Source organism: Culicoides brevitarsis, chromosome 1 (assembly GCF_036172545.1).
Source record: "Culicoides brevitarsis isolate CSIRO-B50_1 chromosome 1, AGI_CSIRO_Cbre_v1, whole genome shotgun sequence".
In the NCBI taxonomy this organism is placed as follows: Eukaryota; Metazoa; Arthropoda; class Insecta; order Diptera; family Ceratopogonidae; genus Culicoides; species Culicoides brevitarsis.
Genome location: NC_087085.1, coordinates 30828211 through 30855454, shown reverse-complemented (window position 1 = coordinate 30855454; position 27244 = coordinate 30828211). Strand labels below are relative to the sequence as shown.

The 27244-nt window shown below is 27.4% G+C and overlaps 3 protein-coding genes across 5 annotated transcripts; 1 reads left to right on the top strand and 2 right to left on the bottom strand.

Annotated features, from left to right (window-relative positions):
• Positions 1–492: 492 nt before the first annotated feature.
• On the bottom strand, positions 493–3201 carry LOC134838225 (GILT-like protein 1). Its single transcript, XM_063853706.1, has 4 exons — positions 2983–3201; positions 1390–1521; positions 940–1098; positions 493–877 (listed from the first exon to the last, which is right to left on the bottom strand). The coding sequence occupies exons 1-4, from the start codon at positions 3040–3042 to the stop codon at positions 632–634; spliced, it is 597 nt and encodes a 198-aa protein (XP_063709776.1). The 5' UTR covers positions 3043–3201; the 3' UTR covers positions 493–631.
• Positions 3202–5458: 2257 nt separating this feature from the next.
• LOC134828042 (serine/threonine-protein kinase Pak) lies at positions 5459–26719 on the top strand. Of its 3 annotated transcripts, none has more exons than XM_063840990.1 (8): positions 5459–5598; positions 17679–18011; positions 18697–18851; positions 21870–22044; positions 22197–22417; positions 23398–24294; positions 24350–24568; positions 26435–26719. In XM_063840990.1, exons 2-8 carry the CDS (start codon positions 17909–17911, stop codon positions 26516–26518), a joined length of 1854 nt encoding a protein of 617 aa, XP_063697060.1. In that variant the 5' UTR covers positions 5459–5598; positions 17679–17908; the 3' UTR covers positions 26519–26719. The 3 variants fall into 3 exon arrangements, with proteins under 3 accessions (XP_063697060.1, XP_063697058.1, XP_063697059.1); XM_063840988.1 differs by having other exon boundaries at positions 22185–22417; XM_063840989.1 differs by lacking the exon at positions 5459–5598 and adding an exon at positions 5824–5940 and having other exon boundaries at positions 22185–22417.
• On the bottom strand, positions 25339–26277 carry LOC134837043 (trypsin alpha-3-like). The gene is made up of 2 exons (XM_063852355.1): positions 25742–26277; positions 25339–25685 (listed from the first exon to the last, which is right to left on the bottom strand). Exons 1-2 carry the CDS (start codon positions 26244–26246, stop codon positions 25381–25383), a joined length of 810 nt encoding a protein of 269 aa, XP_063708425.1. The 5' UTR covers positions 26247–26277; the 3' UTR covers positions 25339–25380.
• Positions 26720–27244: the final 525 nt, after the last annotated feature.

Below are 27244 nucleotides of genomic sequence, written 5' to 3'. Positions count from 1 at the left end.
CATTAAGATTACTTCCTAAATATTGCAAAACGAAATTTGACTAAAAACTAATAAAAGCAAGCACAATCATCTATTAGGAGAAATATTTTAGCTTACATTATTATGGTCTATACATCAAAGTGTTTGAGCATGTAAGCCATACATCAACAAAGTTACAATCAAAGAATCTTAAGTTCATGAGTTAAACAGCGAAGATGATGATTTTTTCTTACAGCGACAGTGTTCTCAAATTGTTGCCGATATAGAAGGAAATTAAATTTTATTTTAATTATTGTCGCAGAGGGTAATAAAACGCTAAAGCTCATGCCAATCAAGCAAAAGCAAGTCTCTTTAGTTAAATTGAGTAACTTTAGGCATCGAAATATCAAGCATTATAAAATTTTCAATTTCCTTTCATCACAATAATTCTATTGGAAATTTTTTGAAGTGAATTTTCATAAACCAAAATCGTAGTTTACATCAATTTACAAAAATTAACAAAGTCATAACTCATTTTTTCTTAAAATTTTTTATTTTAGTTAAAAAGATGGTCACTGAATATATCGACAAAAAAAGACATGGGTGAGTCTGTTTAAAATCTCTCCTGCTTGAGACTAGAGTCTATTTTATAGTTTGTCATTCTGTCTTTTGTTTAAACGCATGGTCCAACTCCTGGGCCCAAAAGTGAGCACATAACTCCAGCAAAGTTCTTCAATGATGCGTCTTGCAATCCTTTGTCATATTGCTCGTTATAGACAATCGTTGGCACAAATGATGGATAACCATTTGGCAAGATACGTTTTTGTTCGTTCTCAGCACCAATTTGCAATTCAGCACCAACTTCTGTGGCATAGCATTGTTCAACAGCAGCCCAGTCTAAGCCGTGTTCGTCAACGCACTTCAAAATTTGAATGAAAATTAGAAAATTTCAAAGGATTTTTTGAGAATTTTGACACTTACTTGTCTTCCTGAACGATCAGCTCCCCAAACCATTTGACAACCGACATATTTAACGGCAGCTTGTTGATCATTGATTTGGGTAAGAGCGCAAGACATGATACGGTTAAGTTTGCATTCAGCAGATCCGTGTTGACAGGTGAAAGAACCTCCTCCAAGATGCTAAAATTAATTTTAAAAAATTATTAGAAATCAAAAATTTATCGAATTTCTTCAGAATTTCTCAAAAACATGACAAAAAACATCTTTTTAACAACTTTAATTCGTAGAAAGTTATCATCAATCAATCTCGTTGTCAATTCGTGTCTATATTGACCGATTATCATCCGATTTTTTTTTTGCATGTAACTTCAATAAAACGTGTTCGATAACGAAAAACATTGATAAAGTACTCATCATGTCTTGTAGAGTCATGCTTCACTGGTCACCGATCAAAATATAAACAAAACTTACCTTTGATTTGCCAAACGGAACCAAAACAACCTCAATAACGTCATTAAAGGCATCAATTTGGGGCACCAAGTGTCGGCTAACGAAATTCATGCTGTCAGGACATAACGACTCGTAGAAAACATGAACACGTAACTGAAAAAAAATAGAAGAAGAACGAGATTTTAAGGTCATTTCCTGAATTATTTAATACAATGCGTGCTTAAAACAATAATTTTAATTGTTTCAAAGCTAAGAGCAATGTTAGAATAATTAACCTCGATATTGGCGCAATTTTGCGTTAAATTAATCATTTGAAAGATTTAAATTCCATAAATCACCTTCTTCTTATTTAAATCTTTCGCACGATAAAAATTAAATATAGAAGTGACCAAAACTACTCATTCGTTACACCTTGAACTGATTCGAATCTGGTTTTGATTACTTTTTATTCTGCTTTGTGCACCTTTTTAAACTCTCGTACATGTCTGACGTATTTTTTCTAGTAAGTTAGTCACATAAACGAAACGTACCAGGCGTTGTTCACGCAAAGAAAAAATAATATTTAAAAAATTTAATTTACCTAAATTATAACTTAATTTATTAAAGGTAATATAATTTATTTCTGAAGCTTTATCACAAAATATTAAAAAAAAATTTTAAATAATAAAAAAATGAAATAAAGACTTTAAAAAATAAATATCCTTTTTATTAAAATTCATTAAATTAATAAATGGAAAAATTATTTAATTTTCAAAAAATAATCAAAATTCAAGAAAATATTTAAATAAATTATTTTTTAAATGAAAATTAAATCATTTTTAAAAATAACTTAAAAAAATAAAATTTTTAATCAATAAATTTAAATTAAATATTTTAATTATTTTTCAGTAGGTGTAATTTAATTTTTTATTAATATTTAAAAAATTAAAATAAAAGAAAAATTTTGATAAATAAATAAATTATTAAAATTAATTAAATTAATAAATGTTTATTAAATTTGGTTTAATTTTTTATTAATGTTTTTGTAAAAAAAATATATAAAAATTTAGATTATTTTATTTTTAATAAACATTTTTTTTTAATTTTCAAAATTTCAATTTAAAGGTATATTTAAAACTTTATTCTTAATTTTATTTTATAATTTTTTATTTTTTTTTAATTTTATTTTATTTATAAATTTTTTTTAATTTAATTTTTTTTTATCAACATTATTAATTAATTTCACTAAAATTTATATAAGGATTTCCTTCCGTGTAAGAACAATCACTAAAATATCAAATTAATTCCGTAAATAAATAAAAAAAATCATTTCTTTAAAACAAATATTTATTACATGCCGGAGATACCGACTAAGCACTTTAATTTAATGTTTTATTTATTTTGGTACAATTTTTATTGTAAACTTGTAAAAATAATAAACATTGTCGGTTACACATGCAGCAGACAAATAAACAACAACAAAAAAGTGTTTATAAAATTTTCACATCGTTTACACTTTGGCAGAATTTTGCAACATTTACTTTTAATGTTTAGTATCCCACACTATTTTTTGAAAACTTTTCATAAAATTAATTAAAATAATTGCCCGAAGCTGGAAAATATTAAATTTCTTACTTTGCCGCTTTGTGCGTTGATGGTTAAAAGCACAGCAAGAAAGGTAATTAACTTGAACATGATTAAATTACTTTTCTAACACACTTTTATGTCAAAATAATAAAAATCTTTCTTAATTATGTTTTTGGTCAATATTGAAAAAGAACCGTTTATGAAGTAAGAAACGTAAATAATATTTGTTGACCGAAAAAGACAAAAACAACGCGTCTATTCGATACGAGGTTCAAGCAGCAACTAGTGTAAAACTTTGTAGTATACGATTTTTTGTATATTTTTTTTCTTTTAATATTATTTTTGTATGAGTGTACGAATATTGAAGTGGTTGTGAATTTTTACTGCATACGGTAAGGTGCGTGTACAAATGATTATTATTTATTATAATAATATACAGAAGAAAATATATTTGTACAGAAATCAGCATGTCAATATAAATAAATAATAAAATTTATTCAAAGATCTACAAGAAACGGGCACCCAAGTAGGATAATTATAGAAAAAAATTGATTATTATTTTGTTTATACAAGTTCGTGTATATCATATACATCTTGATTAATTCGTAAATATGTATGTTTTTGTGCAATTAGACTAGAACGTAGCTGTTTTTATAATGTTTTTTTCTATTATCAGAATTTTATCAGATAGAAAAAATCCGCGGTAATTCTTTTGTTTCTTTTTTTACGAGACTTTCACAGCAACAATCGCTAAATATGATTAAATACGTCACTGTGGATGACAAATGCGGTCTAACAGTTGTTCAAATATGAAATGTGTTGTATTAATATTTTTTGCTGTTCGGTTTTATTTTTTTACTGAGATGAAACAATAAAACTTTAATAAAATTCATTTGTAAATTTTGTAACTTCCGAATTTTTATCTCTTGTATATTTTTGTGGTAAATATTTTTAACAAAGGCTAATAAAAGCAGATTTTTTATTTTTTGTTTAGATACAAAACATAAATTTTGGAAATAAATATGTATGTACGTTAAGAGAAAAAGTAACAGTTATAAATGATAAATTATGGTAATTGTTATTTTACTATTATTATCTTTATGTCTTTATGGCAATTTTTATGTTAAAAGGTAAAAATACAATTAAAAATGCAACAGAGCGTGTAATGTTAAAATTATTAAAAATATTATTATTTTTTTTTTTGTTTCTTTGTATTATTTTGTACATTTTTGTAATAATAATAATAACAATGTTACTTTAATTTAATAAAGTTTATGATTTTTTTTTAATTAAACATAATTAATTAAAGTTTGATAGAAAAAAAAATCTGGCAATACCTAAATAAAATTAAAGATGAGCAATTTTTTAATAAAAATTTATCAATAATTTTTTTTAATATTTTTTATTATTCTATTTATTAAAAAAAAATATTTTTTAAAAATTATTTTGTATAAAATCAATAATTATTTTTTTAAAAATATTAATTTTTATTTTAAATTAAAAAATATAAATATTATTTTTTAAAAATTTCATTAAAACAAAAAATGTAAATTTTTTCAAAGTATTTAAAATTATATTAAAATTAGTGATGTTTAATATACCTAGTTTTGCAAATAAGATTAAAAATAATTTTTATTACATGTTTATACAAAAAAATTGTTTAAAATCAATAATTTTTTTTAATTATTTATATTCATTATAAAAATATAAATTTATTATTTATAAATATTTTTTAAAGTTTTCATATACTTAAAAGTAAGTGATTTTTAATAAAATTTTTAAAATTAAAGTTCTAAAATAATTTTTAATATTTTTTATTAAGAAAAATAATTAAAATAATTTTTTTTAAAATTAATAAAAATTATTTTTATTAAGAATAATCATTAATTTGTTTATTACTAAGTATATTTAATTTTTTTTATAAACAATTTTGCAAAATACATTTTTAAAAATTGAATAAAAAATATTAATTCAGGTTAATATGTATGTTTAAAAATAATAATTTAATACAAGTAAAATATTTTTTTGTACAAATAAACATGAATACACTTAAACAATATTTTTGTTAAGTAAACAACTATTTTATAAACAACCACATGTTAGTACAATTGTATATAATGTTTTTAAATGCAGGGTTGTTTTATTCAAAATAATCCAATAAGAATTGTTACAATCCAAAAATATATTTTAATTTTTTTAAATTTTTTAATTTTTTACAAAATTCACCTAAAAATAATATTTTAATTACAATTTTATACTTTTCAACTAATTTTCACTATAATTCGAAGCAAAAATCATATAAAAATATTAAATTTAACCAACAAACATAACATTTCAAAACCAAAACAGGGTTAACCTAACACAACATTATCGAACGAACCTCAGTACCAAAAGTATCATATATGATACTTTCCTGTACACAGCTGTACTGCACATACGAAAAGCAACTGTCAAACATTCATTTGACATCTACTTTTTATTCAAGTTGCTCTCGCCATTGATTTTTATTCTGACGATGGGTTATTGAGGAAAAGCGAAAATTTAATATATTAAAAGTGAAAAAATTTCATTTAAATGTTTACCAATTTCTCATTTTTTCCACAATTTTAATATACAAATATTGTTTAAATGTAGTGCCAGTGTTAAATTGTGGAAGTAAAGCAGGTAATATTCACATATATGTATAAAGAAAGTTAAAAAAAATAATCAAAAAGAAGAAAAAAAGTTCTACCACTTATAAAAAAGAGCGTGTATAGATAGATGTACGAAAAAAATTAATTTTTAGTTTGAAAGAAAAAAAAAACACAAAATAAAAAATAATTAAAAGCGAAAAATATTATGAAAAATTACATCCCATTAAAATATATAGTATATATGAACAACATATATAATTGTAAGAAGAAATAAAATTACCGAAAAAAAAATGTTTATGCATCACACAGCGAGCGGAATAAGTTGCATTTTCAGTGTAGTAAAAATAAAAATAAATAAAAACGAGTGAAATAAGTGAGTCAAATTTAGAATGGAGTAAAATATATAAAGAATCTACATTTATATATAATACCGAAAAAAAAGTGTAAAATGGTTCTCGTCACTTGGTTGACAAATAAAAATGTGTTTTGTATGTAATTTTTTATTTACACCCGTCTATCAAATCTAAATTGAATTAATCAAGCAAGAAGGTAAACTTTAATCAAATTTTATACAATTCTCTGATGAACTACAAAAAACCATCATAAATAATCAGCCAATTTTCAATGGATGACTAATTCGACATCTAATACAACCAGTACACACTTTATCTTATCATACACTCGTGAGTGAATTTAATACAAAGAAATTGCAAGATTCTAGAATAAATAAAAAAAAAAAAAAAATGAGGCAGACACAATGGAAAGCCGCACATCATAATAACTGTTACTGACCATATAAGTTATAACTCGTAGAAAATAATAATAATGAAACAAGTATTAGACACGTTTTGTGCTCGCCAATATTTTTCTTATATTTGTTTAATGTGTATTTTTATGCATATATAAATAATGTTATGTGTCATGTACTTCGAGAGTCACCACCCTGCTGCCATGCCATGCCATGTTGTATGCTAAAAATGCAAATATTTAAGATCAATGATTCGAAAAATGTCACGTAAGAATTTTTTTTCTTGCTCTCTGAGGTGTATTTGTCTAATAATCACAGCATCGCCGGAAATTAAAACAAAAATCTTCCTACACACGCGACTTTCTAATCTCTTCGAATTCCGAGGATGAAAAAAAAAATTTTTTTTTTTAAAAGACATAAAATTGTCGTGTCAATAAATATCTAACATTATCTCGACAGGCATTCAAGTACCCAATCATGTGTACATAAGAATTTGTCTCTAAAAGAAAAAGAAGAAAAAAATCATAAAAAAATTGACTTCCAGAAATAAAACTCTCATACGCGGTACTTGACTTATGGTACTGTCTGTCGTCGTTGCACAAGTGTCGCATCGCATCTCATTCACTTCGCCCTCGCGCTGCTGCTGTTACATTACACATGTACCTTGTTGATCTCCCGTAGCATAGAAAATTTTTCGTTAAATATTATTTTATTTACACAAACAGACATCAAAAATAACGTTGAAAGACTTATTACATACTACATGAGGAGAGAGAGAAAGACGCGACAACAACAAAAAAATATAACAAAACAAACTGCATTCATTATGCACGAGACGCGTTTCTAATGCTCCGTCTGTTGTGTCATCTTTTGTCGTTCTTCTAAAAGTATTTTTTTTTGCATTCTAATTAGTCGACTTATTGACGGAAGAGAGTTTTGTTTCAAGATGGTTCTCATGCTTGTTTCAATCTTGAAACAGAAAAAAAACAATCAAAACACGAGTAAAGTGAATGAATACAAATAAAAAGTAATGAATCACATCATCACATCATAATAACGTACAAACACTTATTTCGGTTTGTTGTTACACATTCACCGTATCTTTTCATCATTTCTCGTCGTCGTGCAGCATCCTCGCATAAGTTACAGAAAGTGAGAAAAAAAAGAACAACGAGAGAATACTTTAGTTGATCTAAAGTATTAAAATGAAATAAATGAAGTGAATTGCTTGTCTTCTTGTCTCTGTGCCGATGATGATAATAATAATAACAAAGTGATGGGATAGAATGGGATACGAAAAAAAAAGAAATTTGCAAGTTTTTTTTATAGTCGTTTGAATATACGTCTGTTTAAATTTGTTTTAGATTATGTTGTTTTTTTTTCAAAGAGGCAGATGCAGTTATTAAAAATGTTTCAAGATTCATTTAAAACTTTTTTCAATAGCTAACAATTAAAAGTTTTTTGAATTACTTTTTTTTAAGAGTTTATGGTCAGAATTAAGAATTATAAAATATGTTAGATTTTTATATACTTTCTATTCCATCAATGACAAACGAAAAGTAGCTCAAGGAAATATTTCTTACCATCAGCAACCAAATGAATCATTATTTGAAGAAACAATTAAAAAGACAGAAGTAATTTGAGAAGTCACTTTTTTGACTCTGAACTTGTTACTTTGTTTTGAGAGTCCTATGTTCATGATATTTAGAGGTTTGAAATATTTGTATGTTTGAAATTATATTCTATGGAATTCCATTCGATTGTCATCATACATAGTCATAGTTTTAGTCCAGCATAATATAATATAACACTTCATTCGTTGGATAAATTTTAATATACAAGGAAACATTTTCCAGAGACCTAGTCACAGCTACTTCAAATGCTTTTGAACGTATATAAAGGAACATCGGTTAAGATTTGTTTCTCCTTCTTTAGTTTCAAGTCCAGAATAAAATATGCCGTTGTTGAACTCCTATTAAGAAACATTGAAAACAAGTTTAGATTTTGTAATTAATTGCCCGAATTTTTCAAAAGAAAAGATACAGCTTTTTTATGCCAGTCGTGCTCTTAAGGTCAATTATCCAACTTTTTAGGTCTTGCTTTAACATCAATATAATTGCATCCAATATTACTTACCTAAATAATTAAAAAAAAAACTTTAAAAAATTTGAAAAAAATAATAAAGTTTAACAGAGAAGTTCAAGTAACATGAAACATCTTTCGTAATTGCTTCTACCTAATAAAGATATAAAAAAAATATTTATACCGCATCATCTCGTGGACGAGACAAAAATAAATTGAAAAATTTTTTCCTACCAATTATTCTTCGATCAAGTGTTAGATTTTTCACTCGCATGTGAAAAACTAACTGATACCAAAAGTGCCTTCTGTTATTTTTAATCTATATTTTTTATTTAATGTTTTTTTTCTATTTCTCTATTTTTCCTGCCTCTATTCAATAAACTCTAAAAATAAAACTTATAACAGATTGATACACCTCTGCATTTTCTGTATCAAAGCGTAAAAGTTACTTTCAAGCGTTTTAATAATCAAAGGAATTTTTCATATATAATAATAAATAAATAGTGAAATAATTATTTATTATAAAAAAAAATATCTGTCTGAGCAGCTGTAAATGCTGTTAGCTGCCTGCCTACCTACTTGAGCAATATATTTTATTTTTTTGCACTTTTAATGATTAATTTTGTATAAATATTTTCGTGTTCAGTGGTTTCGTTGATATAAAGCCGGTTGCCATAATAATAATATGAATTATCAATTAAAAATATTATTATAAAAAGTATGTGTAATAATTAATTGCTTTTTTTAAAACAAACTTTTTTTTACAAAAATATTATTATTACTCATTATGATATAGTTTGCTAATTATCATATAATAATAATAATGTAAAAGTTTCAACAAGATAACGTTAAATGAATTTTTTTTTGCAAAATTTAATCATAGTTAGTCATCAATTTGTAAAATGATAAGGGCATTGTTTTTACTCACTCATGAAAAAAAATATTTTTTTATCAAACTTGTTCCTTGATAAGATTTTTTAAAAATTTTTATACAATTCATTAGAAAAAAAATTGTATGAATGAATTTTAATAGCAAAGTAAGCACCGCAGCATCAAATGCGCCAAAATTTTTTCTATGCGTGGCTTGTAGGTGGCAAAATTTATTTGATACTCACAACCTATAGCAATGTCAACCACATCGACACAATAAATAAACTCGTTTCACAATGTTGCCAAAATAAACAAAACGGCAAAATAATTGTTTTCACTAACCTTGAAACATTTCCTCAATACACGTATGCAAAATAAAAAAAATATATAAAACAAAAGAAGAAACTCAATTAAATTTTTCCGAATAAAATCCGTTCAATTTCCATTTTTTATGATGGCACAAAAAAAAATCATAAACACGTAACCGTCTTTTATAAATTCAACTTCCGATTGATTGACAACAATCGACTTTATATTCCGTATCGGTTTCACGTCATTTCCATTTATTTTTGCTATTTTTACCATTTTTTCTGCTTGTTTTTATTTATCGTAAATGTCTTCAATTCTTAACTGACTTCCAAGTCGATACACCGCGCACTCGTAACATTAATATATTTATTGCATTACTCCGGAACTTTGTCATCCGTGATCGTACGAGAAAAAAAAAGTGAGCCAGAAATAAACGCAAAAATAAAAAAAATTATGATGTCGACAGTTATTATTTGTTACATTCGGCATAAAAGGACTGCAAATGATAGTTTCATGTAAATTTTTTTTTTCGTGCGCGACTGTTCATTAATTTGTAACAATCACTATATGTACCGCGTAAAAATGTAATTTATCAAACTCAGTATTTAAAAGCATCGCTGCATATTTTTTTTTGTTTCGTGTAAAACTTTTTTTTTTGTTTTTCAACAATTTTTTGCGCAATTATTTGCAATTTGTTGGTTGGTGTACAATTCGCACTCGACAGGGTGATGAGAAGGATGATGTATTTTTTTTAATGAAGTAATACAATCGATTTTTGCGAAAATTGACACATTTACACCTACAGGTGAATGGAAGCCGTGAAACTAGTGGCATGGCGTTAAATTGTCAAGTACTTGCGTGAGATGAAGACAAATATTTGCTAAACATTTTTGTCGTTCGGTTATCTAAGCAACTCATAAACGAAAAAAAAAGTCTTTGAATTCGTGACCCTGGAAAGTGTTAAAAATAAACCACGAATACTTTTCTATTTATATTAAAGTATTTTTTCTAAGCAAAACAAAATGTTGCAAAAAAAATATATCTAAAAGTTTTGACGATCATATCATATTTTATTCAAGCACAAATTGCGTTTTGTGTTTCCTTTTTGCTACCGTTGTAGATCATGTCAAGAATAATCATACCAATATATCATAAGTTTGTTTTATTTTTGGAATGAAGATGACAATATTTTGCACAAAAACAACAATTCTGTCGTTACAGAAAGTTGACGATGAGACGGTTAGTAACCTTTTTAAGAACTAATAACATAAATTTATTTTCATATTTGAGTCATACTTACGGGTTTACAACAGAAAAAGAGACAAAAAATTTACAAGCAAATGACTCTTTAACGTACATGCGACGCAAATGTGTCTTCATTACATTTTTCAAAACAAAACTATCGTTAATGATGCTTAAAAAGACTTTTGGATAGATGAAAGATGTAAGCGTATTTTCTGATAGAGGCACGTTAGATAAAATTTTTCAAAGGATTTGAAATTTAACTCAAAACTTGAGGGTAATTATAAATTTTATCTGATCTGCTAAAGTAACAGCAAAATGAATCATTTAATTAAGAAAATTTTGTGAAAAGGTTCTTTGCCTATTTTGTAAGAAGGACTGTGTAATTCCCTTGATACATCCTAAAAACAATTCTTTCGTGTTTAATCGATTTTTTTAAAGACGTAGAGGTCGAGCATTATTCCAGACTTTGTTATTAAATCAAATTTACTGAAAACGATAGATATGAGTACTCAATACAATTAGTTCGAATATCATCGCTAGATTTCTTATACACTTGAAGAAATTAACACGGCCTGTATTGTGTCCTTTGGAATAACGAAGGTCGATATTGTACTTTAGTAGTTAATTTGATTTTAAATGTTTAGAAAGAATATTTCAGGCAATTTTTCATGATTCTAGAAGTCCTTGTTTCTGATTGTTTTAAGACTTTGTTGATTTCCAAAAAACATACTGAAATTCACGGTTCTCCGAATGAAAGAAAATCTGGTGGTACATTTTCGAAACGTTGCCTTTCACGATATAGTGAGACCAACAAAGTTGGCGGAATGTAAAAAGATCATCTTGTATTTGGTCCAACTGGTCCCTAGATTTGAAGATGTTCTAAAAAATTAGTATTTAAATAGCTTTTCTCATAATTTTAGCATCAACGATATTTAATTTCTCAATTAATCCTCTTTAACCTGTAAAAAAAATAAAAATTATTAATGAAATTGCAAAATAAACAAGGACAAGGACAGACACCCTCAAAATCCATATTTTCTTACCAAACACCTTAATTTTATAAATAAACTTAGAGACAAACAAACAAATTTTTTTTTTTGAATCTCTCCTCCCACACACTTAATTTGAATTTCTTCATCATATGCGGTTCAAAGTTTTTTTTTTTTTTGTAAATTAGATATTTTTAAGTGTCTTCCTACTTCCAATCCACATTAGATCTAAAATTCATTTTTGTTTTTGATTAAATAAAGTGAGCAGCCGGAATGTTTATTTAATTTAATAATGTTATGAATTTTTTCTGATACATACCTATATGCGCCTGCCCTAGTTTATCATCGTCATCATCACTATTAATCAAATTTTAAATAGTTTTTTACTACTACATTTTTTGTTCGTCGGTAGCAGCAGCGGAAGACAGAGAGTGGGCTTGTTAAAAAATTGTTTGTTTGACATTCGCATTTTACTTTTTTTTTCATCTACGTATTACGTATGAAGCGTGTCTCAGATTTTGTGTGACATAACTTGTTGCTTACTTCATGCGATTTGTTCCGGAAAATACACAGGAGATGTGCTCTAAATTCTATTTTCTGAAAAGAAAAAAAAATATTGAATTTAAAAAATGTTCTTTTTTAAAATAACAAAATTCGTGTCTAGACTAATAATCCTATTATGAAGTTTTTTCATTAAATCTTTCAAAAAAACAAACATACCTACCGAAAGAACGGGTATAGTGCCAATTTACGTTTTTGCCCTCCTTCTTCTTCCGTATCCGTTTTTATTAAATTTTCTTTCAATCTGTACACAATGGACCTACTCTACAGCATTAGATTAGTCAATCTGATGTTTTCTAATATTCCTGTCCTCACCAAGGCCTTTTTCCATTGTTATTAATGTTATTATACAAATTTATCATAAAATCACAAAAAACAACATTTTTCTTGTTTTCCTATGAATAACAAAAAAAAAATCATAATAGAAAAAAGAAAAATGTTTTTTGGCATCGTATGTTAGGGATTTTCGGTCGATGTCTGGGCCAGCCCAATATTTATTAATACTAATACGAATTCATTCATGATTTATCAACAAGACGCGATGACCTGGACAATATTTTGTTTGCCCTCATGATAAATGCAATAATTCGTGTCTACTACACATTTTCTGTTCCATCTGAATTTGCGAGATAAATCAAAAAGTTCTCGGTATAAATTTGTCTCTCGCATGCAATAAAAATATCATCTAAATATAAATATATTTTTGTGATATGCACGATGGGACAACTTTGTCGAATCAGAACAACACAGGTGTGTACAGATGTTTTGTATATCCGACTAATTTCGAGACGATTTAAATATCGGTCCCCATTTCGAATGAAGCTCCGTAAAAGGATAAAGTTCTACAGGGTAGTTTTTGATTTTTAACCCAAGTCTTATGTTATCTTAAAAAGTGTGTAAATGCTTCAAAATTTTACTTACCACTCCGAAGCTTTGAAGCTTAGAAAACTCAGGCAATTTTCTTCAAGAATCAACTCAACAAACCCCAAATGAAAGCTTGTTACTTAACAAAAATTTTTACTAAAAGAGTTAAAGCTTTACTCAAAAATGACAAGGAAATTGGTTTGAACATTGCTTGTCAGGATCTTTTTGAAAAGATGAAATTATCGACTTCATATTTGGCACAGAATTAATTTTTATCGATGAATGGCTGATTTTCTGAGTTTCAGCTTATCTTAAGAACTCGAAACAAGCTGAAATTTTGTAAATCAGCCATTATCGATTAAAATCAACTCTGTGCCAAGGTTCAAGTCGCTAAATTCATCCTTTCAAAAAGTTACCTTCTAATGACCTTGAAATGACCTTTGTGCCAATTTTTAAAACTTTGTCATCTTTTAAGAAAAATTTCAAGTCTTTGAGTAATAAATGAACCAAAAGCTTACATTTGACTTTATGATAGAAAAAATCTAAGAAAAACTGAAATTTTTTTTAAATTTAGATCAACTATTTTGATTTAGATTCCCCAATGGGAAAATTTTTGCCTTTTTTAAGACCCATATTTTCCGAAGGCTTTCTGAAAGTTTTTAAATGCTCTCCAAAGTTTTCTTTGCAGCTTTTGAATACTTTGAAAAACCTTATTTTAAGATCATATTGCTCTTTAAAAAAGGCAAGATTTTTCCATTGAACAAAGAAAAGATATATTTCTATGAAAGCCTTTATTCTTAATCCTTTATTAGATTTTCAAAAGAATTATTTTTCAAAGCTTTTGAAATCTGAAAAAAGAAACCCTCTGTAATCATATTATATTATATTATTTTTGTTGGCCCGCCTTGCTCAGATTTGGAGTGTTATACGAAAAATAACAAATAAATATCACACATGTTTTCGATAAAATAATAATAATAATATAATAAAGTTCCATCTACAGCAGCAATAAAGAATATCGAGCATTGGCACACAAACAAAAACACTGTAACAACCGAAGAAAATTACCATAATATTGATTTCAAAGATATATACCCGACTCTATGGAATACCGTCCTTCCGAAAAAAAAAATGGCAAAAAATATTCTTTGTACCATCTCCCCATTTTCGCACAAGGCTACAAGGTAATCATAACATTATTATCAAAAAAAAAAATACTGATGGGAGAAAAGTCTACAGAGAGCGTTCAACCATTTAATCGAACGACACAACTCATATTTTTTTTCTTTTTTTTTGTAGTACAAAGTTTAACGTGACATGTTTAATGTAACCTTTTAAATTATTTTTGTGGATTTATGTCAAATGGCGCTTATGCGACACAACCATCAATTCGAATTACTTGTCAAAATTTTATATATTGATGATTTAGTGTCGCGGCGCGGTACGTAGAGCGTAGAAATTGTGTCTGCGGTTTAATATTTGAGTATTTAAGAGATTTTAGAACAACATTGAATGAAAACAGTTTGACTTGTTTGTTAATGTGAAATGTACAAACAATTGATGAAATATGGGTGAAAAATGAAAAATTGAGCAGAAAAAGGGTTCAAATTTAATATTTGACTAGCAGAAAATAAATGTGAAGCCACAAATATTTGTAATTTGCTTGAAAATGAAGTGCGTGAAAAATGAGGATCAGTGTTGAATTTTTTTATGGGACGGCCTGATTTTTGGGTCGAATAATTTGGAAAAAAAAACAACGAAATTTTCCCACGTTTAGATTTTTTTCTTAGTTTGTTTTGTTTTTATATTTTATTGTAAATATAAAATAAAATAATTTAAAATTAAATTAATTTAATAAATTATTTTAATATAATTTAATTATATTTTAGTAATTTATTTATTTAATAATTTATTTATGATTCTCCAAATAAAAAAAATTTTTTTTTCTTCAATTTTAATTTTGATTAAAATAAAATAAATTTAAATAAATGAAGAAAAATTAAAAATTATACTAAAAAATAAAAAAAAAATCAATAAAAAAACTAGGTAATAAAACTCTAAAAATTAAAAACTTGAAGAAAAAAATTATTTTCTTAGTTTGAATTATTTAATAACATATAAATTAAAATTAATTTAATGAATTAATTATTTTAATTAAATCATTAAAAACTAAAAATTATAAATAAATAAAATAAAATTAATTAAATTAAATTAAAATGATTAATTAAATTACTTTAATTTTAATTTATTTTATTTTTTTAAATATTTAAATAATTTTGTCTAATATTTATTTTTTAAATAAAAAAAAATTAACAGAAATTCTTAAAAACATTTTTTTTTTGTATCTGAAAAACGAAAACATTTTTTTTTTTCAATTTATTTTTTTTTATAATTTTCATCGAAAAAAAATTTTTTCATGTAAATTTTCCTACGCTTCAATTTTTTTCTGTGTTTGACCTCAAAAAAAAAATATTTATTTAAAATTTTTTAATGAATTAATTTTTAATAACAATAAAACCTTGAAAAAAACTACAATTCAGGATTACGTCGCTCGTTACCCACTTATGCATTGCAGTGCAGCCCAATTTGTCAAGTACATACTTTTGCTGATTAAATCCCCCGCTTAAAGGATTAAAAGCAACATTTTTATTTATTATTTGTATTAAAAATAAAAAAAAATGTATTGTGCTCTAAACGAAGAGGACCATCATCGACAACAAAAGCTCTACTTATGAAAAAATTAAAAAAAAAATTATTTTAAACTTATCACAAAAGACAATAAATCTCGTTCATTCAACAACGAAGTGAAAAACGTCCTCGCAAGAAGAAGCGTGCTTCAAAAATCGATTTATATCCACGTTCAATAGCGAGATACAATTTTAATCCTTTTTTGTGTCGTTCTCACGTTGCTGTTGCTCCTCATGTGAACGAAGCGAGGCGAATGGATGATGATGATTTACTTAATTATTATTGTTATGCTTTTGGGACGCGTAAATTAAAATCGATTATCGTCTCTTTTCTATTTATTTTAAATGAGCCAACTAACACGTCATCCAACGACACTCGACGACAATGTTTTGGATGCGAATTTGATGAAAACATTAACCGTAATAATAAAGTGGGTCGAGGCAGAGGAGAGAAAAAAAGGGAAATGTCGTTTGCTTATCTTTAATCTTTCAGCAATGACTTTATCATCTTTTAGCATCGACTCTAATTAAAAGAGCCGAAAAATATTTTCACGTTGTTCAAGTTTAATACTGAATTATATGCTGAAGAGATTATCCTCATTTTGATCCTTTGCATAAATAATATTTATTGCGTGTGCTCTTGTTTTTTGACGTCACATTAATATTTCGCATTTTAGTGAAAAAAAAAGTTATGTGAGTTATTTTAGTTCATCAAAGACAATTTTTCATACAAATTAATCTAAAAATAAAAATATACTGAAAAAATTGAAAAGAAATTTAAAAAAAATATGAAAAAAATAAAATTAAAAAAATATTAAATTATTTTTTGAAATCTATTAAAATAATACATAGTTAAATCTTTTTTGAAATGAAAAGAAAATAAATAAAATTTATTAAAAAATAATTAAATAATAAATTTTATTTAAATTAATTTTTTTTTATTAAAAATTAATTTTTTTTAATTAAATTTTTTAATTTAATTATTTAAATTTTTTTTTTTATTAAAAAATTAAAAAAAATTTAAAAAGAATATATTTAAAAAATTTTAAAAAAAATTAAAATTTAATAAATAAAATTGTGAAAAAAAAAAATTTTAATTTAATAAATAAAATTTAATATTTAAAAAAATTAAGAAAAATTTTACATAAAAAGTTAAATTATTTTTTTTTTAATTATTAAAAATTTTCTATAAATTAAAAAAAAAATAAAAAAAATTGCGCTCAAGTAACTTTGTATTTTAAAATAATAAGTTTTTACCTTTTTTGCATGATATTCGCAAAATTTGTGCAAAAATTAAATTAATAAATAGCACTCCGCAGACAATTACTTTTCATATTTAATAAAAGCCAACCCAAAAAAATTATCAAGAGAGCTAATGATTGAATTATAAACGAAAATTACTGCAAAAAAAAAGCCGACATGCCGCAAACTTAATTAAATTTTTATTACAATTATCGTGTTTTTAATCGGATTTGATGGTAATTTAATAACTTCTTGTGTAAATTATTATTTTTGGATGTCCCATTAAGCTCAATTGACTGAAAGTTTATTTTTAGAGGAAATCACGGCAAATTTCTTTTAAATTACCTACAAATATCTATACACGTGTTCGACTGGAAAACACTTGACAAGGTTACAATTTCCGACAACTTTCTTCATTTATCTTCGTTTTTTATGTGTTTCTACCTTTTTCTGCACGCACACCTTTATTACATTATCCCTTTACCTTTTTTTTCTCTCTCGTTTATTGTTGCAGTATTCGTTGTTAGGCCACAATCAGTTTGATTAACCGTTCAATGTAAACGTATACGCCAAACACACAAAACACCAATAAAATCCCCGAAACAAAGCAAAAAAAAAATACAGAAAGTAGAAGAAGTAGAAGCGAATCGCTCCCCAAGGTGTAGCGAATTATCAGATCCTCATACAGACATTTTTAGCAGCTAATAAGATATAACGGGAAAAATCGTGTATTTGGAGAAGAAAATGTCGAGTGATGAAGATAAGCCGCCCGCACCACCTGTCAGACTGACGAGTAATCGAGGGACAGATCGCATCGAAACCACTGTTGATCGTCCATTGCCCAAAGGTAGGTTTTTTCATCGTCGTTTCTTGATAAATTTTTATCGTATTTAAAGGAAAAATGTAGAAATTCACCTCTTGAGCTTGACAGTTATTTTAAAATGTACACTGGGTAAAAAAATTTAAATTTGCACTGGGACAAAATAAAGCTAAAATTTTGAAAAGAACAAAAATTTAAAATAATAACTGAAAATGCTAAATTATAAATTTTGTTGAAAATTCAGAATGTGCCTTGGGTCACAAATTCAAATTTGATCTAGGTTGAAAATTTAAAATGTGGATTGGGTCAAAAATTTAAATAATATCTTTTTAATAATTTAAAATTTGTTTTGAGCAAATATTTCAAAGATGAATTGGATCGAACTTTAAAAATGTGCATTGGGTAAATATTTTAAAATATACATTGGGACAAAAATTACTTCAAAATATGAATTGATAGTTTAAAATGTGCTCTGGGTCAAAAATTCATTTTGATAATTGAGCTCTTTTTAAATTTTTAATTTGTAGATTTATTTAAAATGTGCATTGGGCTGAAATTTAAAATTTTTCATTGGGACTTTTTTCAAAATTTGAGCTTTTGAAAAAATTTAAAATGTACACTGGGCTTAAAGTCAAAATGCGATTCTATTCAAACTTTTTATACTTTTTCCATTAATCTCGATATATTTTATTTTTTTTTTTTGCACGAACAGAACCAGATGACGCCGATAGGAAGAAAAAAACACTCAAGAGCAAGATGAAAGTATCAAAGACGTTGCACAATGACTCAAAACCCAATATTTCATATCCGACAAACTTTGAGCATACGGTTCACGTGGGCTTTGACGCAATCACTGGTGAATTCACGGTAAGCTCAGCTTTATTTTTTTTATCTATAAAATATTACTTTTTATCATGATATGAATTATTTTTTGTGCACTATATTCAATGTCTGATATATTTAATATCGATACGCGAATTTTGCGAGATGAAATGCTTTTACCAAAGAACGAAGATGCTTGTGTGATTTTTTTTTATCATTTTCAAAGTTATCTTTTTTTTTTGTACAACTTTTTTTTATTGATTGATCGATTTTTTATCTTTTTTTTTGGTTTGGTTTTTGTTTGATTAGTCGAGTGGTTTTTTTTTGTGATGGACTTTTATTTTGACATATGGTCGTCCATACAGCAATTTTGATGAACAAGATTATATTACGCGCCAGATCCTGAGATAACTTTTTTTCACATTCGCGTCAAGAACCATCAGGAACTTAATTGGAAAATTTTTGTTTAGTTTTGGGATTTTTGTTTTTTTTTGTATTCGTAGCTCAAGTACTCAAGTTTTTTATGTTGTCTTTGGCCTTATCTATTGATTTACGTTATATCATGCCATGCATTCGCTTCATTAGCTTTTAATCCAATATTATATTTGCCATTCTACAACTGAAACTCGGAAAAACATCAAAAACATATATAACTCTCTCTCGCACTAAGAAAACATTTATAGACAACATTCAACATGATATCGAGGGTGAAATGACACACAAAAGCCCGTAAATACAAAAAAAAACGAGAATTTTATAACAATGGAAGGAAGTTCGAGTGAGTTATCATCACGTTAGTAAGTAAAAAGTAGACAAAAAAGGGAAAATGATGAGAACGGTGGGCTCGAGTAATTTCAGGGTTAATAAATTTTGTTGGCCAAATGATTTTATGGTTATCATCAAGTTATCTCTTCTAATAGAGTTTTCATTAAAAAAAAGAAGATTTTTTGATGTTAACATTTGTTTTGTTTTTGTGACCTAATTATTTTTTTATTAAAAAAATATTTTAATTTTTAACAATTTTAAAAAATAAGAGCTTAATCTAAAATAAAATTTAAAAAAATTCAGTAAAAATATTTTTAAAAAATCTAAGTTTTTTTTTATGAATTTCTTAAGTTTAGAAGATTCAAATGAATTTAAAAAAAAAATATTAAAATTTTGAAAAATTATTTTTTTTTTCCATTTTTGATCATTTTAAATTCTACAAAAATTATGATTTTGAAAAAAACGTATAAAAATTGTTTAAAATAATTTAATAATTTAAAAATCGTAATTTTAATAAAGTTTTTAAAAAATTCAGATGATTTAAAATTACATTAAAATTGGATTTTAACCTGCAAAAAGTTAAAAGGAAATAAATTTATTTTAAAAAATTTGCAGATTTATTTATTTAAAAAAAATAGCAAAAAATTATTTATTAAATGAATAATAATTAAAAATTATTAAAATAATTATAAAAAATATATATTATTAAAAAACTAAATTTGCAGAATTTTTGGCTTAATAAAAACAATAATTTTTCCATTTTTTTTTTTTTTGATCCTAAAATATATAAAATTGATAAAAATTTCCTAATAAAATTAAATATTCAATTAAATTAATTATTTAAAAAATTAAATTAATTTATTTATTTATTAAAATAAAAAAAAATCCGATGATAACTCACAACTTTCCTCCCAAAACCGATCGAAGCCAAGAAAAATCAAACTTTGTCGCACTGTCATTTCCATCCAATTAAAAGACAATAATCACCTTCGTAATCTACTCGATATGCCGCATAGCACAACATGTACACTTGCCAAAAAACAAAACGGAAAACAAAAGACCACAAATTCCTTCACAACATATCGCAGTCGTCGTCCTCCTCACCCCTTGAACATGAAAATTAACTTTTTGTACTCAACACACAACATTCCATTATTACACAAAATACTTTATACACACTTTTATCCATGTTTACCAGTCATTTATTCTTATCAAACAATAAATATGAATACTCCAATATTAAACCATACTACCCTCCAAAAAAAATACTACAAAAAAATAAAAAAAAACAACAAAAAAATGTGTGCTTCTTAACATTTACGTTAATGTGGTGTACATTTTTTATTTTTCAAGCTGCCTTTAAAAGTAAGTATTGCTTAATAGAATTTTTATTTGCTGGTAAAAAAATATAAAAAATCATAAAATATTCAAAGAGGAGAATAATTGGCGCAAATAGGCAGAAAATTGCTTGAACTTGAAAAAAAAATTTAAAAGAATGAAAATGAAAGGAAAATTTGGCGAAATTTAAAAAAAAATATCCGCGGGCAAAAAAAAATAATTTTATAATTTTTTTAAAAATATAATTAAAAAAAAAAATAAATTAAAGAAAAAAAAAATATATAAAAAAAATTTAAAAAAATATTTTCGAAAAATTAAATAAAAATAATTTTATTAAAAAAATATTTTTATAACGGCAGCGAAAATTTAAATTTAATTTAAAGAATTTAAAAAAAATATTTTATTTAATTTTTCGTCATTTTCATTCATTTTTTTTATTTTAATCAAAAACTCACGTTTAAAATATTTTTCAAAATTTTGTAGTAATTTTATTGTCTCACAAACACTTATTTATTATCTGCATTTATCACACTTTTCATGTCTTTTATTTTTTCCAATTATTTTAATTTTTAATGTTGTTTGCATGTCACCGAATATTTTATCATACTTCACTCCAATTTAATATAATTTTCGTTCTCAACAAAAAAAAATCATAAAAAATTATTTACTTTCTTTTAAATCAAAATTCTATAAAAAAAAAACATACTTCAACTCTTTTACATGGTGTGTCTGCACTACTTACAGGTTAAATGTCAGGTTATGTGAACTGAGGACCCCCCATAACCTGTTGATTTATTTTTATTTTCATCGATTTTGTAAGGGAATTTTTTTCGGTACAGAAAAAAAACTTACAAAAAATTAAATTTATGTGATCATCTGCTATTTTAGTTAAAAATAGGCTCGATTTAATGGAAAAATATGAATTTTTTTAGTAATTGACGTTTTTTATTGCATTTTTAGGGTATGCCAGAACAATGGGCTCGACTGTTGATGACCTCAAATATTAGTAAGCAGGAACAGAAGAAAAATCCCCAAGCTGTGCTTGATGTACTCAACTGGTTTGACAATAGCAGTAAGCAACGGCCGAACTCAAAATACATGACGCATGGCATGCACACGACAGCAACGCATTCTGGTGAGTTTTCTGCGATTTTTTATGATTTGCGAAAAATGCTTTTATTAGAAAAAACTTTCCTTGCTCTCAAAACTCACATTTTCTGTAGTGCTGCTTCTTATTAATGATCAAAAAAATTTTTATCGCGGATTTTCTAACAGCATCGTCTTTAGGTTCTTCCCTGAGTCGAGTGAGTAGCAGTAGTCCGAGTAGCACGCCAACGGATAGCGAATCGCATTTGGGAAGCGGCGGCAGTAGTGCCGGACCGCAAGTGATATCAGCGAGTCACTCGCATGCACATAGCCTAGCGCCGTCAGCACACAATTCGTCGGCAAATGAAGATGACACTGTGCCACCGCCTATCGCAAGTCGACCTGAACGGACAAAATCTATTGTGAGTTTGAGATTTCTTAAAGATTTTTTAAAAATTTTAAGATGGAAGTTACAATGAACGAAAATGTTTTCGATTTTATTTTGATCTAAATCCATAGAAGGTCAATTTTAGGTTTTAAAATGAAATTTTTCGCTTTCAAAATAAAATTTTTCGATTTCAAAATGAAATTTTTCGATTTCGAACTGAAATTTTTCGATTTTGAAATGAAATTGTTAGATTTTGAAATGAAATTTTTCGATTTCAAAATGAAACTTTTCGATTTCAAAATGAAACTTTTCTATTTCAAAATGAAACTTTTCGATTTCAAATGAAATTTTTCGATTTCGAAATAAAAATTTTCGATTTCGAAATGAAATTGTTAGATCTTAAAATAAAATTTTTCTATTTCGAAATGAAATTTTTCGATTTCGAAATGAAATTTTTCGATTTCGAAATGAAGTTTTTCGATTTCGAAATGAAATTTTTCGATTTCGAACTGAAATTTTTCGATTTCGAACTGAAATTTTTCTATTTCGAAATAAAATTTTTCGAAAATAAAATAAAATAAAATTTTTCGATTTCGAAATAAAATTTTTCGATTTCAAACTGAAACTTTTCGATTTCGAAATGAAACTTTTCGATTTCAAATGAAATTTTTCGATTTCGAAATAAAATTTTTCGATTTCGAAATGAAACTTTTCGATTTTGAATGAAACTTTTCGATTTCGAATGAAATTTTTCGATTTCGAAATGAAACTTTTCGATTTCGAATGAAATTTTTCGATTTCGAAATAAAATTTTTCGATTTCGAACTGAAATTTTTCTATTTCGAAATAAAATTTTTCGATTTTGAAATGAAATTGTTAGATCTTGAAATAAAACTTTTAGATCTTGAAATAAAATTTTTAAATTGAAAACATTTTTAATCATTGTACTGGCCTGAATAAATTTCAATATATTTCTTCGTTGATTTAACTCAATTATTTTTTCAAAATTTTCAGTACACTCGTCCAATAGAAGATACGCCGCCACCTCCACTCCCTCCACATCAAATTAACTCGACAATAAAAAGTCCAACCTTAGATAAGAATAAGAACGCCACGAGTGTGACAACTACGACAACAAACACCGCAGTAACCACAATGACAAATAACGTGCATCATACCCCGACTCACACAGCCACGCAGAACAACATCAACAACGCCAATAACGCTGCTCCCGCGACAGTCACGACAGTTTCTCCGCCGAACGCAACTTCTCCCGCAACGACGGAAACGCGCGCTGGCGGCGGTCTCAAAAAGAAAAAGATGTCCGACGAAGAAATCCTCGAGAAACTAAGGACGATCGTGAGTGTGGGCGATCCAACGCGCAAATACACAAAAATGGAGAAAATCGGGCAGGGCGCTTCAGGCACGGTCTACACGGCAATCGAAAGCAGCACAGGCATGGAAGTGGCGATCAAACGCATGAACATCAGTCAACAGCCGAAGAAGGAACTAATCATCAATGAGATTCTCGTGATGCGAGAGAACAAGCATCCGAATGTCGTCAACTACCTCGACAGTTATTTGGTGTCGGAAGAACTGTGGGTCGTCATGGAATACTTGCCAGGCGGTTCGTTAACAGATGTCGTCACGGAAACATGCATGGACGAGGGACAAATCGCAGCGGTGTGTCGCGAAGTGCTGCAAGCACTCGAATTTCTGCACACAAATCAAGTCATTCATCGTGACATTAAAAGTGATAATATTCTGCTAGGCCTCGATGGAAGCGTAAAACTGACGGATTTCGGGTTTTGTGCGCAAATTTCGCCGGAACAGTCGAAACGAAGCACGATGGTTGGCACACCGTACTGGATGGCGCCCGAAGTTGTCACACGGAAGCAATATGGACCTAAAGTAAGATTATTTTTAACTTTTTTTTTCAGATAATTTTTGAAAATTATTTTTTTAGGTTGATTTATGGTCTCTTGGTATCATGGCAATAGAGATGATCGAAGGTGAACCTCCATATCTGAACGAGAATCCGTTACGTGCCCTATATCTCATTGCCACCCATGGCAAACCTGACATCAAGGATAAGGAAAAACTCAGTCCTGTGTTCCAAGACTTCCTGGATCAGTGTTTGGAAGTAGATGTCGATCAACGATCGAGCGCTTATGAATTGCTTAAGGTGAGAATTTAATTTTTATTTTTCTAATATTCAAAGAGAAAATTTATTAATCATGTCTGCATTGTTCAATATCCTTGATACGTGTAATCTTAATGGAAATGAGAAAAAAAAATATTTAAAACTGAAATATCGTGAAATCATCAAACGAGAGGATCAACAGTCAAAAACTCGAAGCTGAAAATGAAGCAAAACCAATTCCAATTGCTTAAAAAGCAAGGAAATCCCGTTATGAATAGAAGCACTTGCCAGATGAATGAAATATCTTATTAAAGAAAGACTGCACTTCGACTTTCATGATGACTTAGCATTATATCTAACAAAGCCTATTTCCTGTATTTGCACGACTAAGAAACTAAAATTACATTTTACAAAACACTGATGCGGCCACACATTGATTACTGCAGAACAATACTGAACCCGATGATTTTGTAAGATAATAAAGCTATTCAAAAAATCTACAACAAGACATTGCCAGCTAAAAGACAGACAGCTATGATCATATCCAATAGGTGCAAAGTACTGAGACTCTGGTTCGATTCTATCTATTTCACTTCTTTTTTCACAAAACATTTTAAACAATCAAAAGGGTAGCTTCTATAATATTTCAGACGTAGTAAAATCTTCGAGCTTTGACGAAAAGGTAATTGATGGTTTTTGGAGCACAAAAGATCCATTTGGCGTCGAAATTCAAGAGATGGAGCAACATCAGCATATGCAGCGAAGGCACATCCAACCCATGAAAATGAAAGAAAAAAAACAACGACTTACTTGACAACTGAACACTTTAGTTTACTTTATTCGACAAAATCAAATCAATTCGTATTCTGATCGATCCAAGTACGGAACGAACTAACTCTTGCATATCCTGATGGGTATCCTGCACTACATCCAACTGCTGCGACATACGATACAACCCCAACTTGCACATAATTTCCATTTTGCTTGATTACCAATGGACCTCCTGAATCTCCGCTGCACACATTTTTATTGACAGAAGCTTTTCCGACAGCACAAAGTGTCGAAGATTGAACTTGAGGACCATAAACTCTTGAGCACGAATAATTGTCAATTATTTTCATCGTGAGATAATTCAAAGTAATTGATGGTCCAGAAGAATCTAAACAAAAGTCGATTAATGCTTATAAATTTTGTTTCTGAATTGAAACTTCTTACCTGAGGTCTTTCCATAACCCGAAACAAAAGCCTCGTGATTAGCCAATGTTCCAATTCCGCTTGTAGCCAAAGCAATCAGCTTCACTTGATTGTTCAAATTAACGCTTGTTAACAATGTAATGATCGAAACATCATTCGCCAAAGATTGTGGATTATAATTTGGATGTTCCTTTTTGCTTTTTGCTACTACACTAACAGCAGGTTGATTTCTCCTGTTCGAACCCAAGCCAATTGTGAAACTCGACAAACCTCGTGTGCAATGTGCTGCTGTCAAAACATGCTTTCTCGTGATTAGAGATCCTCCACAAAGAGAACATGTTCGACCAGAACACGAAGTGACAGAAGCTTGCCATGGAAATTGATGACTTAAAGCTGGCGAACCGCCAACAATTCTCATGGGGGATCTCGTGTAGTTAACTGAAGGCACAACGACAGCTTCTTGCGTTGCATTGTCGTCAGCAACTGCGTAAACAACGAAAGCAACAATTAATATAATTGATTTCATTCTGACTGATTTCCGACAACTATTGATCAGTTTTAGCAAAAGTCACGGCTTTTATAGGAATTTTTAAGCAAATATTGCGTTAACTTTTCCAGTTATTTCATTCAACTAATCACTTGATCAGACTTTAGTAAATTTCCGGTACCGATAAAAGATGTTTTTGCTAAAATTTTTATATTTTTTACTTGCAGCATCCTTTCTTGAAACTAGCGAGACCATTGGCTAGCCTCACACCCCTCATCATGGCAGCTAAGGAAGCAACGAAAGGACAGTAAAAATCCTTATAAAAATGTGGAAAACTGATCGAGCAATTATTTAACAAAAAAATATCAAGAACATTGCTCAGCATTTCAAAAATAAAAAAGCAAAAAAATGATAAATTTCAATTAAATTCATCCATATAATTAATAGGAGAATGTATTTACAAACAAACAAAAAATATATTAAGCACTAGGTAGCTAGAAACAAGTTCTAAGTAGACCATATATAAAAATTTTGCAACTTTCTTGTTGCATCATCATATAAAAAAAATTAACAAAAAAAAATGTGAATGTATCATAGTCAAAAAAAAAAATATATAAACTCTTGTGAACAGTTTATCATAATTTTCTGAATCTAATAAAAAATAAAATTTTTAATAAAAATAAAAAAAAACAATCGACAGAAAAAGTAGTAAGTGGCGTGGAATGATAATCGTAAAAAAATAGTCAATGTTGTAATGTAAAAAGATCTCGATCAGGACCGATTAAAAAATAATGAAAAAAAAAAAATCAATAGAAAAAATACTAAGAAAGAAAAGGAATCATTGTATAGTGTGCCTAAAAGTTTAACGAAGTAAAAACACATAATATTAACTAGAAAAAACAAAATAAATAGAATAATATATAGTCAATAAATAAAAAAAAAGTTGAGGTAAAAATAGACAAAAATTAACACAAAACCACAGTTATTAATATTCACACACAAGAAAAAATTATTTCTTTATGTAAAAAAAAAAGTTT